Source organism: Rattus norvegicus, chromosome 1 (assembly GCF_036323735.1).
Source record: "Rattus norvegicus strain BN/NHsdMcwi chromosome 1, GRCr8, whole genome shotgun sequence".
Lineage (NCBI taxonomy): Eukaryota > Metazoa > Chordata > Mammalia > Rodentia > Muridae > Rattus > Rattus norvegicus.
The window spans coordinates 106,251,939-106,264,048 of record NC_086019.1 but is presented as its reverse complement, the minus strand read 5'-3'; the positions used below and the strand labels follow the sequence as shown (position 1 = coordinate 106,264,048).

General features: G+C 50.2%; 1 protein-coding gene and 1 long non-coding RNA gene across 13 annotated transcripts in view; one reads left to right on the top strand and one right to left on the bottom strand.

The window, feature by feature from the left end:
• The window catches only part of Sergef (secretion regulating guanine nucleotide exchange factor), a 202,866-nt gene that overhangs the window by 24,767 nt on the left and 165,989 nt on the right, over positions 1 to 12,110 (top strand). For 5 of the 12 annotated variants that reach the window (XM_039100958.1, XM_039100957.1, XM_006229227.4 and 2 more), the window contains 2 exons: positions 1,179 to 1,337; positions 5,258 to 5,338. The exons of 2 other annotated variants lie outside the window; for them this stretch is intronic. In XM_039100958.1, coding sequence (XP_038956886.1) covers positions 1,179 to 1,337; positions 5,258 to 5,338 — 240 coding nt within the window. Of the gene's footprint in view, positions 1 to 1,178; positions 1,338 to 3,205; positions 3,382 to 5,257; positions 5,339 to 12,110 lie in introns of those variants that run through there. 5 more of the 12 variants (XR_005499054.2, XM_063269165.1, XM_039100959.1 and 2 more) reach the window with 2 other exon arrangements.
• LOC120099808 (uncharacterized) lies at positions 996 to 5,757 on the bottom strand. The gene is made up of 2 exons (XR_010063011.1): positions 5,634 to 5,757; positions 996 to 3,973 (listed from the first exon to the last, which is right to left on the bottom strand). It is a non-coding gene; the product is annotated as an uncharacterized LOC120099808 (long non-coding RNA).

Genomic DNA, 12,110 nt, shown 5'->3' with positions numbered 1-12,110 from the left:
AGTCACTTGACTCTGCGTTTGCTTCCTGCTTCCTGCTGCTGTTACATCACCCTGCCAGTCACTTCTGCCTCTATCCTGAGATTGCTGTGAGGCCCAGATGAGCCCAGAGGCTGCACAGATGGGCAGTGGTAGCTCATTCTAGTCTATGACAGTAAGCACAGTGAAATAATCTCATTTAAAAAGGTTTCAGATAAAATACCATACTTTTTTTTTTTTTTTTTTGCAGTGTCTCCTGTAGTCCAGGCTGGCCTTGAAGTCACTGTGTAGCCCAGGATGACCTCGAACTCCTAATCCTTCTGCTTCTACTTCCAGAGTTCTGAGACTCTAAGTGAGCACCAACACACCCAGCTTATGCAGTGCTGGGGGTTGTGTATGCTAAGCAAACACCCTGCCAACTGAGCCACATCTCCAGTCCCCAGATAGTGTATTTGCTCACCCATTATCTTACGTTTAAGCGTTTCTTTCTTTACAAAAGGTAATATAGGCTTATATTAAACAATACAGAAAATGGGCTTCTGAGATGGCTTAGTGAGACTGTTTACTGTGCAAGCATGAGGACCTCAAGTCGAGTCTCAGCATTCACATAAGAGTGCACTGTGTAGAGTGGAGACTGGGGATTCCTGCAGCTCCCTGGCCATCAGCCTAGCTCCAGCTTCAGTGGAGACCCTGTCTCAAAAGGAATAAGGTAGAAGTAATAGAGCAGGACACATGATGTTCTTTCTCTTCTAGGCTCTCTGTTCATGGGTACATGCAGGAATGTACACACACACACACACACACACACACACACTCATGCATGCACACACATATACACACATGCACACATACACACACATGCACACATACATGTGCACACACACGCGCACACACACACAACACACACACAAATACACACACATATATACACATATGCACGCACGCGCGCGCACACACACACATACACGCATGCATGTACGCACGCATGCATGCAGAAGAAATACACACACTAGGCCTTGTTTATGTACAGAGTTTTGCAAGTTTTACATTAGATTGTGTGTTACATAGATTTCATATTGTGCGTGGCCCCACTAAATGCTGTGTTGTGGGTAGGAAATGAGCCCTTTTAGCTGTTCCTTTTTCTGAGTTGTCCTCTACTCTTGTGGGTCATGTTCCTTACCCCCCATTCACCTCTCTTCCAGATACAGGAGAGCTGTATGTCTGGGGCCGTAACAAGCATGGGCAGCTGGCCTCCCTCGCCACCTTCCTTCCTCTGCCCCAGAGAGTAGAAGCACATTACTTCCAGGATGAAAAGGTCACTGCTGTCTGGAGTGGTTGGACGCATCTGGTTGCTAAGACAGGTGAGGGTGCAGCAGAGCATTTAGGATTGGTGAGAATAGCTGTCCACTCACTAGTACTTGGGGTTGGGGACAAAGGGGACAGGGGGAGGGACTTTAAGCACTGGGACACGGAGGACCTGGCATCTCCTTCTGCCATCAGCTGGGTGTGGCTTTTCCTCCATGGATTACAGCTTTGCACTTGGAAATGCAAGGTTGCATTGGTGAACTCATTCTGCTCAAGAGTCCTTGGGGTTTTGAGAGGATGTCTGTGACTGCCAACATCACCGGGAGATTGGGCCAGGGTACCGGTGAGCTGTTGCCTCGTCATGGCTGAAGAGATGGCTTTATTTTCATTCCCACCTGATCTGAGTTAAAACAACATCAGAAAGTATTGGTAAATATTTCAAAGTGAGTCATAGCTGGCGTGAAATTCTGATTGAAACTTGGGGGTGACTCTTCTGCACTGTATATACTGATTGAGCCCTGGTATTCCTCAGGGGGACCCCCCCCCCCCATGCCTGGGAGGTCTTTGCTTCTTTATCTTTCCATTGGCTTTCGTCTCTCCTTAGCTCAGGCTTTTCTTGGCCGCCATATTCCTCTCTTCTTGGATTTTGGCTTTTCGTGGCCCCTGCAGTCCAGGAGTTGCTGCTGATCTGCAGTTTCTCGGGCAGTTTGACGTTACAGCAAAGCCTTCTGAACCTCCAGGGTTCTCAGGAGTTCTCTGGCCTTGCTGGCTCCATTGAAGAAGGCTCCTAAACACCTGTTGACTGCGTTTCCAGAACTTTCCTGCCCTCAGGTTTTTCTCTTAGCGTCAGCTCTCTTCAGTAAGTCACACATGCCGTGTGCATTCGTATTCACAGATCTGGGAGCATTTGTGTCTGTGATGATTTTAATTGATCCTTCCAAAGTGTGACGATCACTTCGGAATGGTATCCCAGCTAAGGGCAACACATAGTACTGTCGATGTTGTGGGGTTGGAGAATGCTCTCGGGGAAGTGTGTTGTCCGTTAGGAGGGGAAATTGTTTCTGCCCTTAAAGAGCTTCAGATTGCATGAGCATAGGGATAGAAAACGTTGAGTCTACCCATCCGCCGATCTATCCGTTTGCCCACCGTCCAGCCACCCGTAAGTGGGCAGGTCTGTTTATGTGCCTTTAAGGAGACCCTTACATGTGGCAAACCCATATCAGAACTCGGTCCCATTCCAGTATGAGACAGGCAAGCACGGAGCTCACAACAGAGCGAAAGGCGGCAGCGAGGCAGTGAGCCGACTGAGCCGTAGTGGCAGGCCGAGTGATCGGGTGTGAGCAGGCAGGCGGCTATGGGTAGTCTTCACTAGTGTGGTCAGCAGAACACTCCTGCTCCCACACGGGGAGGGTGTGGGTGATCTCTGTACCTGGTTAAGTGGCTAACGAGGAAAGACAGAGGTGGTGGTTCTTTGAAGCGCTGTAGTGGAAGCAGAGCTCTTGTGGGGCCAGGGCCCAGCCCCGGGGTGGGAGATTGGCAGCTGCATCCTTGAAGGGCGCTGAGGCACTGAGTCACTCCAGCTGCTTGGGAGCTCAGCTTCAGTTTCCATCCCCACTTGAGAGCATTTTTTTTTTTTTTTTTTTTTTTGGTAATGGTTCAGCTGTTTAATTAAATTGCTAATTCAGCTTGCTTGTGTATGTACCTTGCCCTGTTCCCTTTTCTTCTGGGTGAAATGGTTAAAGTCTGGGTGTTATACTGAATTGGGGGCGAGTGGAGGATCCCGATTCACCACCCTGTGCTCCTCGCAGCAGCCGCGGCAGCCCTGGCCCTGGCCCTGGCCCGATGTCATTGAGAAGAAGCACCCAGGGTTTCCATTTAATCAGACTCAGCAGCTCACAGTAATGGGAACAAGTTTTCCTTGCAGGGTCACAACTGGCTCAGCAGTACCAGGGGTTGTTTGACTCCGGTTGTTCCTGAAGCTCCAGTGGAGGACTGCAGCGGCACACAGCTGCTTACACGGACGCAGTGGTGGTGTGAGCCTGACCCGAGAGAGTTTGTGTGCAGCAGGACAGACACTTTACGCTTCTTCTCTAAGGTCTCAAGATCAAAGCTTCACCAAGAGGTGACTCTTGCCCTGCAGTGGACATCTGCATTGCCTGGAGACATTAGTGGCTGTGACAACTGGGGGATGTCAGATTCAGTGGGTGGAGGTCAAGGGTGCCACTGAATATTCTGACCTTGCGGGGTGGCAAGATGCCCCCAGCTTGGCACAAGAAACCTGTGCAGTCCAAGTGCCTGTATTGTCAAGGCAGAGAAGCATTGCTTGAGACTGGCGTCCTCACGGGCAGGTGTGTAGCCGGGGCAGTAGGGATGGCAGCGGAATAACTTCCCAGATGGTCCGTACAGGACTGCAGATGCACTCTCTGCCCTCAGTCTGCTGCCTGCCTGCAGGTTTGCAGTGGAAAAATACTTTTCTGTGTTAGTCAGAGGCACTTGGGAGGAGGCCAGGAGAACCTGTTCTAATCTGGGAGAGCTGGCAAGGGCACCTGTGTCTCAGGCTGGTGAAGCTGCATTCTAGAAACCTTTCTTGAGCTGCTTAATGCTCCCCATCGGTTCTCAGGAACTTCGTGGGACCCCGTGTAACTTGATCCAGGCTTGGCGACCTGCGGCTGTCTCTCAGATGGTCAGTTTCCTGAATAGAAATGTCTGATAAACTTGGACGGCAGAGTTTGGTGCTTTCCTCGTTTGGTGGCACGTCTAGGGCTATTTTACACACCCTAATCACTCATCTCTTCAGTAGGATCTTAAATAGTCCCGCCTGCCTCATAGTGTGGTTCTGTGGTCTGGAAAAATGACTCTGTGAATGATCCCAGTTATCTGTAAAATGTCTACCCAGTGATGGTCACCTGAGGTTGGGATATGTAAGTGTTTGGTCTTGGTTTTAGAAGAGCTGCTGTTCTAACCGTGGCAAGATAGAAATGAACTGTACTCTCACCAAGGGCTCATAGGTGCTCTATGCTGTTCAAGCTGCTGGCTATGCTCTGAGTGTTGTGCAGCAGAGTAGAAGTGATCATGGCTGACCAAAGCTCTGGAAGCCTTCTGTGACCCTCTAGGTATTCTTGCCTCTTGTTTTAACTTAACCCGTGGTTCTCTCCACAGTCTGCAGTTGCACACATCTGTTTGTTTGTTTGCATGGGAGGTATATTTCATTTTGCTCTTGGCTGTTATTTTTATGTGTATGAGTGTATATATGCCCTGTGTGTGCCTGGTGTTCCCAGGCTGTCACACAGTAGTCAATAACTGCCTAACAACTGAGTAGCTTTGAAGTCAGATGGACTTAGGCTTATGCTCGGCTCTCCCAGCTCACTGGTAGTGCGGCTGAGGGCACCTGCTTTCTGCTTCTCTCCTCCTATCCTGTTGGTTCACTGCCATGATTACCTTGGTACTTCTGTTCTAATGGCCCTGCCACTCTCCCTTTGTTTTATGCGTTTGCTTTTATGTGTGTCAGGGTCCTCTGACACCTTGAGCTTCTGATCCTCTTGCCTTCTTCTCCTAAGCCTAAGTGCTGAGGCTATAGATACACACCACTGGTCCCAGCTTATGGGGTGCTGGGGATTGAACCAGCAGCATCATGCATTCTAGGCAGGTCCTTTATCAACCGAGCTACTGATTCTTTGACTAATCCCCCCACCCCCACACCCAGGAGACTAGAAAGTTCTATGAGAGCAAGTGGTATGTTTATCTTGGCTTTCCTTTGTCTCTTCAATTCTTAACAAAGCACTTGGCTTTTAGGAGGTGGTTAGTTGATGCATGGAGGAATGAACAAGCCTAGCTGCTCCAGATATTCCCATATTAGAAACATGGGAAGGGGAAATTGTCAACCTGGCTCGAACATTCAATGAGGTGACGTGGTAAGACACTGAACTGGGCCCATATCCCCACTTGCTCAGTCCTGTCAGCTTTCTCTGCCTTCTAGGAAACTTCAGAGCTCCCTGGACTGGCATGCTGTGCTTCTTCTCTGTCAACAGAGGTCCCCGTGGGGCTCTGACTACGTCTGGTAAATATGTAGGTAACATGTGGATTCCAGGTTGTCCTGAGGTGTGTGGCGATATCAAGGCTTAAAATGCCAAGTGTTGGCTGCTGGCGATTGATTAGAATTTCAAGGGAATGCTCTTCCCAGATCCCAAATGTTACTGTGGGGTTGGTCAGGATGTCTAGAATCCTTTGCTTTCCGGAGGGAGGTTGGAAGCTTTCCCCGAACCACACAGCATCCCAAAGTAGCCTTGCGGTCTCAAAGGAATATGGATTGAAAACATGAAGCCAAATGCAGAGAGTTCTTTGACATTCTTTACCTTTCTGTGTCGCCCAAGAAAGACCTGGAGGGTTGGACGTTATAGAGAGTCAGACAGAGGAACGACTTCCCCACTTAGAAGGCGAGGCAACTAAAAGTAACCAGGGAAACAAGACTTGGTAACAGCCCTGGAATCCCAGGTCAGTTCTGTTGCCGAGGAAACCTGATCTTGGCTCCCCACTCTCCCTCCCCACTCTCCTCCCCGGTCATAGTAATATTCTTTATGAGTTTTCCTTCACACTTATTTTTATATGTAGGGATGCTTTGCCATGTGTGTGCCCGTGGTCCCCAGAGTTAGTAAAGTGGGTTGGGTACCCTGGGACTAGAGTTATAGATGGTCGTGAGCCACTGTGTAGATGCTGGGAACCAAATCTGGGTCCCCTGTAAGAGCAGCACGTGTTCTTAACCGCCGAGTCATCGCTCTGCTCCCCTCCCCTTTGTCATTCTCTAAAGACAGACACTATATGTTGATAGGACCTTTTAGACACTCTGCTTTTTTCCCCAACAATCACAGACCCAGAAATCTTTGATCGCATTTGATGTCTGAGCATCAGTGAAACCCAGGCCATGTTGGTTTACACTGAATGGAGTTTATTTTGTTTTGGGGCCAAGATCCTGTCCAGAATAGGTTGGCAATGTACATTAGTCCTTCTTTGGGGCCATGCATCATGGAATCTCAGTGGGCCTTAGGGAGGTTCTAACCCTGTGGGACTATTTAAGGCAGCAGTTTGGAATTCATGATGCTTGTTTGAGCTTTCAGAACTTTGAGAACCCCACAGTTGGTAGTTAGACGGAACCCAGAGGACACTATTGAAGTGGGCCGTGTGCTTATTACCAAAGCCATTAGCACTTTCCCTGGACCCCCTAGCATGCCCGCTGGGGATGGGAACTCAGTATTTGGTCTTACTTCAGTTTGGAGGCTGAGAAACCAGGGATGGGGTACAGGGACTAGGTGAAGGTGCAGGACCAGGACTGAAGCCTCACAACTGTCAGTCAGGTGCTCCTCTGGCCCTGTTATTTTCTTACCACAGACAGTAGGGCATGGCTTATGTAAACCTAGGCGCCTGGCCAGGCTTGCTGGTTCCTTCTGTATAGGAACCTGAGCTTCCAGAAAGCCCTGTAGCTCACTGAAGAGCACAGCCCACCCCCGAGCAGATATGTGTATGGAGCAGAGCCTGAGGACAAGGTTCAGGAGGCCGTGCTGGGGGTCACAGGGGCAGCACGGTTCCTTTCTGACATTACAGTCCCGTGGGCTGCCATCACTGTATGCCACTATAAAGTGTGGTCACAGGTATTTTCCTGCAGGAAGTTGGCAAGTGGAGTGTTCTTATCCTGATTTCACACGTGAGTTCCGAGCAGCTGGTTAGTCGTCTCGCCCTGGTCCATGGAGCTGGAGAGAGCTTAGCTTGAACTCACTCCTTTTTGTCCCCGTGTGTCACAGAATGCTCTGACTTCATAACTGAGCTGCCTTTATTTTCCAGAGCAGCACCTTTCTCTAGCTTTGGATAATGGGCCCTCCACTGTCCCAAGTGTCCAGGAAGGACATGCAGCTATCTTGGACCCTTTAGCGTTTGTCTATGGGATGCGGACCGTGTGGACACTGCACTGTGCTGTGGAGTGCAGGGGACTCTGAAGTCCAGAGCTCCCTTCAGAAAGCTTGTGGTTGGATGAACAAATTAAATATTTAGTAGGCGAATAAAGAGTGTGGTGGGAGGCCAGAGGAGTGGCCAGGACTCCAGGGGCTTTGGGGTTTCTGAGAGATAATGTGGCGTGAGTCCGGAGGGGAGGGCTGTGGTTGGGCTTTGGGAAGGTCACACTTCAATAGGCTGACTGTTTATAAGTTGGTTCTCTTGAGTTATCCTTTCCTCTGGTAAGACTCCCAGGCCCCATGGCTCCTCTTCTACCTTGTGGCCAGTAAGTCTCAGACATCATGACCTTTTTGAAAAAAAGATTATTATACTTTATTGTGGGGGTTGAGGAACGGCAGGGAGTGCGCATGTCCCAGCATTCATGTAAAGGCCAGAGGATAACTCTTAGGGCTGTTTTCTCCTGTTACCATGTGGGCCGGGGGGGGGATTGACCTCAGGATGTCAGACTTGGTTGGAGACCAGCGCCCTTAACATTGAGCTATCTTGCTGGCCCTGTAATTATTCTTATGGCCACCCCAGTTCCAGAGTTCCATTCTGTGAAAAATAAAACTGGCTTAAGAAAGTAATCAGCATAGATACATGTGTTCAGATGGTGATTGTCATGCTGTGCACAGCGGCCTGATTTCTAATGACACATCCAGCGAAATGAGGGGGGATGGGCTAACAGAACTGTGGCCCAGTCACATGCCGGAGCGTCACACTGCCATTCAGAGGAGTGCTTGGAAGGAGACTTAATGCCAGAGAAATAGCCTCGCGCTGTCCTTTCTAATTTCCACCTAATGTTATAAAGAGACTAGGAAGAAATATACCAGAATATTATCTCTGATGGGTTCGATTAAAGCACATTTTATTTTCTATGCTAGCAAGACTCTTAAACTCTCTGGCTCCCCCTTCATTCATGTGGCCAGTAGGAGGTTGTAGACATTATTATTACTTCTTAATTATACTTTATTAGGTGTGCTGAGGGGCGGGGAAGTGCACACGTGGAGGGACAGATCTTATAGTCTGATGGTAGCCTTCATAACACTATTTCAAAATGAAAGTGAAAATGGCCAGGGGACGATCCCCTTTCAGGGCAGTGTGGATGTCCTTGACAAGTCTCTTCCCTGGACCTCAGTTGAGAGGTCACGTGGAGAAGAGGCAGGAGGCTGTAGCAGGAGGCGGGAAAAGTGGCCTCTATTTTTGGCTCAGTCATGAGTCAGCTTGATCAGCTTGGGCTCCTCTGGGCCTCTGTGAGCCTTTGTTTCCTCACCTGCAGAGGGGAGTTGAAAGTCACGAAAGGTCTTAACGCTCCCAAGTGCATTTGTTCCCAAGCGCAGAGGCTTTCTTCACTCTTGTGTGGCCAGCTGAGGGGCTGAGCTGCTTCCTGGACTCTGTCTCCCTTGGAGTTGGGTACTTTTGGCTGAAGGCCAGCACAGGGTGGGATCTAGTGGGAGCATGGCTAGCTAGCCAAGCTGGGAGGGTGTGGAGACTGAATCTGGCCACTAGAGGGAAGCATTGTCTGATTACGTTCCCTTGAGGGGCCTTGTGTGTGTGTGTGTGTGTGTGTGTGTGTGTGTGTGTGTGTGTGTGTGTGTGTGTGTGTGTGTGTGTGTGTGCGTGTGTGTGTGTGCGCGTGCGCGCGTGTGTGTGTGTGTGTGCATGCGTGCGCAGGGTTCAGAGTCTAGCATTTTAAAGGCAAAATGACTTGGGAAAGCACTCTACAAAACATAAGTCCATTGCAGATGTGACAGAGGGAAGGCTAGCAGAGTGATCTTTGTAAAGCCCCACATTGCTTTCTCCCCCCCTGTATTACACAGCACAGAAGGTGCTGCAGACAGAGCCAAGGGTGTGACAAGAGGGCCCTATAAAGAGCAGGCATGTGCTGTGAACCGGAGAGGGAACCAGACCATTGCAGGGTTCCTCTGGCTGGATACAGCAAGACCTGGGGTCAGAGAAAGACAGATGGCATCTTGAGCAGAGCAGCTCCTGTCTGTGGTGTGGGGTGGAGTGCAGGAAGCAGGCACACACACACGGCTGCCCTGTCTTCTCCCACCTGGTGTCTGCGTAGATTAAGACCTAGCTTGTGCTGGGGCGCTGGGGCTATCTCAGGAAGGTCCCGCAGATGTTCTTGCTACCAGCCCACCAAGGTCCGAGGATGGTGGCACTTTCCCGTGAGTCTCTTCAGGTGGTGCCCAAGCTGTTTTGGTTCTTAACTATTTTCCTGGGTTTGCAGGAAGTCCTGACAGTTTGTTCTCACCTTCCCAGACCTGGGTTAACTTTAGTTTTGATCTGTAAGTGTCCACTCACCCTAAACATTGTGGTAAAGTGAAATTGTGTACTGTCCTGGGAGCCGTCTCCCAGCTGCAGCTGTGTCATCTCTGCTAGAGGCAAAAACCTGGCGTTGTGTTTTGTTTTTGTGTTTGGCAATGGATACCCATTGATCTGTGGCCTGGAACAGTGCAGGGTGTGTCCGGTGGAGAAGCGAGAGCCACCTTCAGGGTAGGTACATTCACCCAAGGGGCATGCCCAGTGCTTGCCTAAAACCAAGGGCAGCAAGGTCTGCCCGCCACCAGATGGCAGTAGTGGGTAGGCAGACAGCCCTGGGGACAAGGTAGGTGGGGGACTGCATTCAGCATAAGAAATAGCAAGGTCAAAGCTGAAGGGACCTCAGATGGTCGCTGGTTGTTGCTCATGAGAGGAGTTGAGGTTGGGATCTGCGACAGAGACATGATGGGGACAGTCAGAGACAGGTTTCTTTGGCTGTCTTGATTCCCACCCGCCTATACACAGCATGGGCAAGACACTGTTTTGACTAGTACCTCCCCTCATTCGTTTTCCTCCAGGTCAAGGTTTTCCAAGTAGGCTGAGTTATAGGTGAAGTTTGGGGCTGTCCTTCAGTCCTCAGTATCCAAGAGATAGCTAGTTCCAAGCCTTGCTGGAGACCTGCTGCAAAGAGTAATCCCCAAGGTTGGAGCAGGGACCAGCGTTAGCCAGGCACCCTTGGAACACCCAAGTACTGCCCAGCTCTGACTTGCCACATACAGGTTTCTCAATCTCCCGAGCTAGGATCCCTTGCCCCTGTACCCCATTTGCCATCCAGGGCTTAGCAGGGTTGAGTGGCGTTTCCAAAATAGCATAGTTACTTAAGAAACAACGTGGACCTGTGAGCCCCACTGTTTGGTCTCACTTCTCACCACGTTATTTCCCCTCATGGTGACCTCACTGGGTATGTAGCAAGTGGCTGTCTTAGAAATAATAGGACCTTATTTCCCACAGTCCAGAGTCCAGGAAGTGTTATCAAAGTGCTGGAAGTTCCTCTCTGAGTCCACTTTCCTAGTTCATAGGCAGCCATTGCCCCTGATGGGGCAGAGGGGCAAGAACACCAACTGTGTTCATGAAGACCCCACGCTCATGACCTAGTCACCTTCCACAGACCCCACTTCCTGACAGCATCACCTCAGGGGAGGATTCCAGCCTATTTTAGGGGGATGCTGACATCATACATCATGGTTTCCTAGATCCTAGGACTGGGAGGAAGGAAGCTGAAGATGGTAGAAAGAGGCACGTTGTGGCAAGGCCATCAGCCCCGCTCAGACTCCTCGACGGCCCTGGGAAGGGCTCAGAGGTCACTGGCAGAGGCTTGGGAGCCATTCAAGGAAGTCTCCTCTTTCCTGCTGAGGATTGATTTGTCCCAGGAGCTCTGCAAAGTGAGCATTAAGTGGCCAGGCTGTAATTTGGTCGTCATTTTTAGGTTCCTGACACATGACACCATGCTTTGCCCTTTCTCGGGGACCTTGCCTGTCCCTCTGGATCTCTTTGATCAGTGACAGCCAGTTCCCTAAAGTAATCTCAGAGTGTGCCAAGAGGGCAGTGACCTATTTTGAGGAATCTTGGAGGAAGCTGTTCTTTTTCAATCTGAGAATGGTTTTACCTCAGGAAGCTCTGAAGGTGAGCTCTGAGTTCCAGTTTATAGTTGCTGACACCCAGAGGAAGTCATTTAGCCTTTCTGGGCCTGCATTTTTCTGCCTTAAAATGAGAGCTGTGATCACAGCTTCTCTGCCCCACAGGGTTGAGCTGTTCACTTATTCCTAGCTTCTGTCTGCATCCCTTCACACACACGCACACACACGCACACGCACATGCACGTGCACACGCAGGTGCACACTCACACACACGCACACACGTGCACACGCACGCGCACACACACACTTGCATTGGCTGAGGTTGGGCAGGGTGGTCCAGGCAGGAGGAAGACTGAGAGCCAGTCTCTACAGTGGGAAGTACACTTTGGTGTCTACTGCTTGGTGTAGGCCAGACAAGGCGGGAAGTCACCGGACACACATAGGTGGAGTGGAGTGGGTCCTCATGTGCTTCAGTAGAGATGCTGGGGGTTTCCATGAAGGACTGGGTGTGTGATAACCAGGAATTGCACAGGGAGGGTCCTGAATCTCCGGCTCTTGCAGGCTCGTCTGCCCAGGCCTCATACTTGCTTTCTGCTGAGGTTTCAGCTTTTGGCTCAGAGTGGGGTGCCCTGGACTCTAGGGGAGCCCTCTCCACCAAGGGTTGGATAACTCTTAGTATCCACAACACAGGCTAAGACTGGTGTCATCTGACTGCCTGGTCTGTCTTCTGGTCATTGAGCAAGCTATCCCATTTCCTTTCACTTTAAACATTTTATTATTATGTGGATGTGTGTGTCTGTAGGGGGTGGGGGCTGTATGTGTGTGAGCACACGTGTGACACATGCAGAAATCAAAAGGCAACTTTCAGGAGTCAGTTCTTTCCTTCTATGACATGACTCCCTGGGATCAAACTCAGGTCGTCAGGCTTGGCTGCAGGTGCTTTTA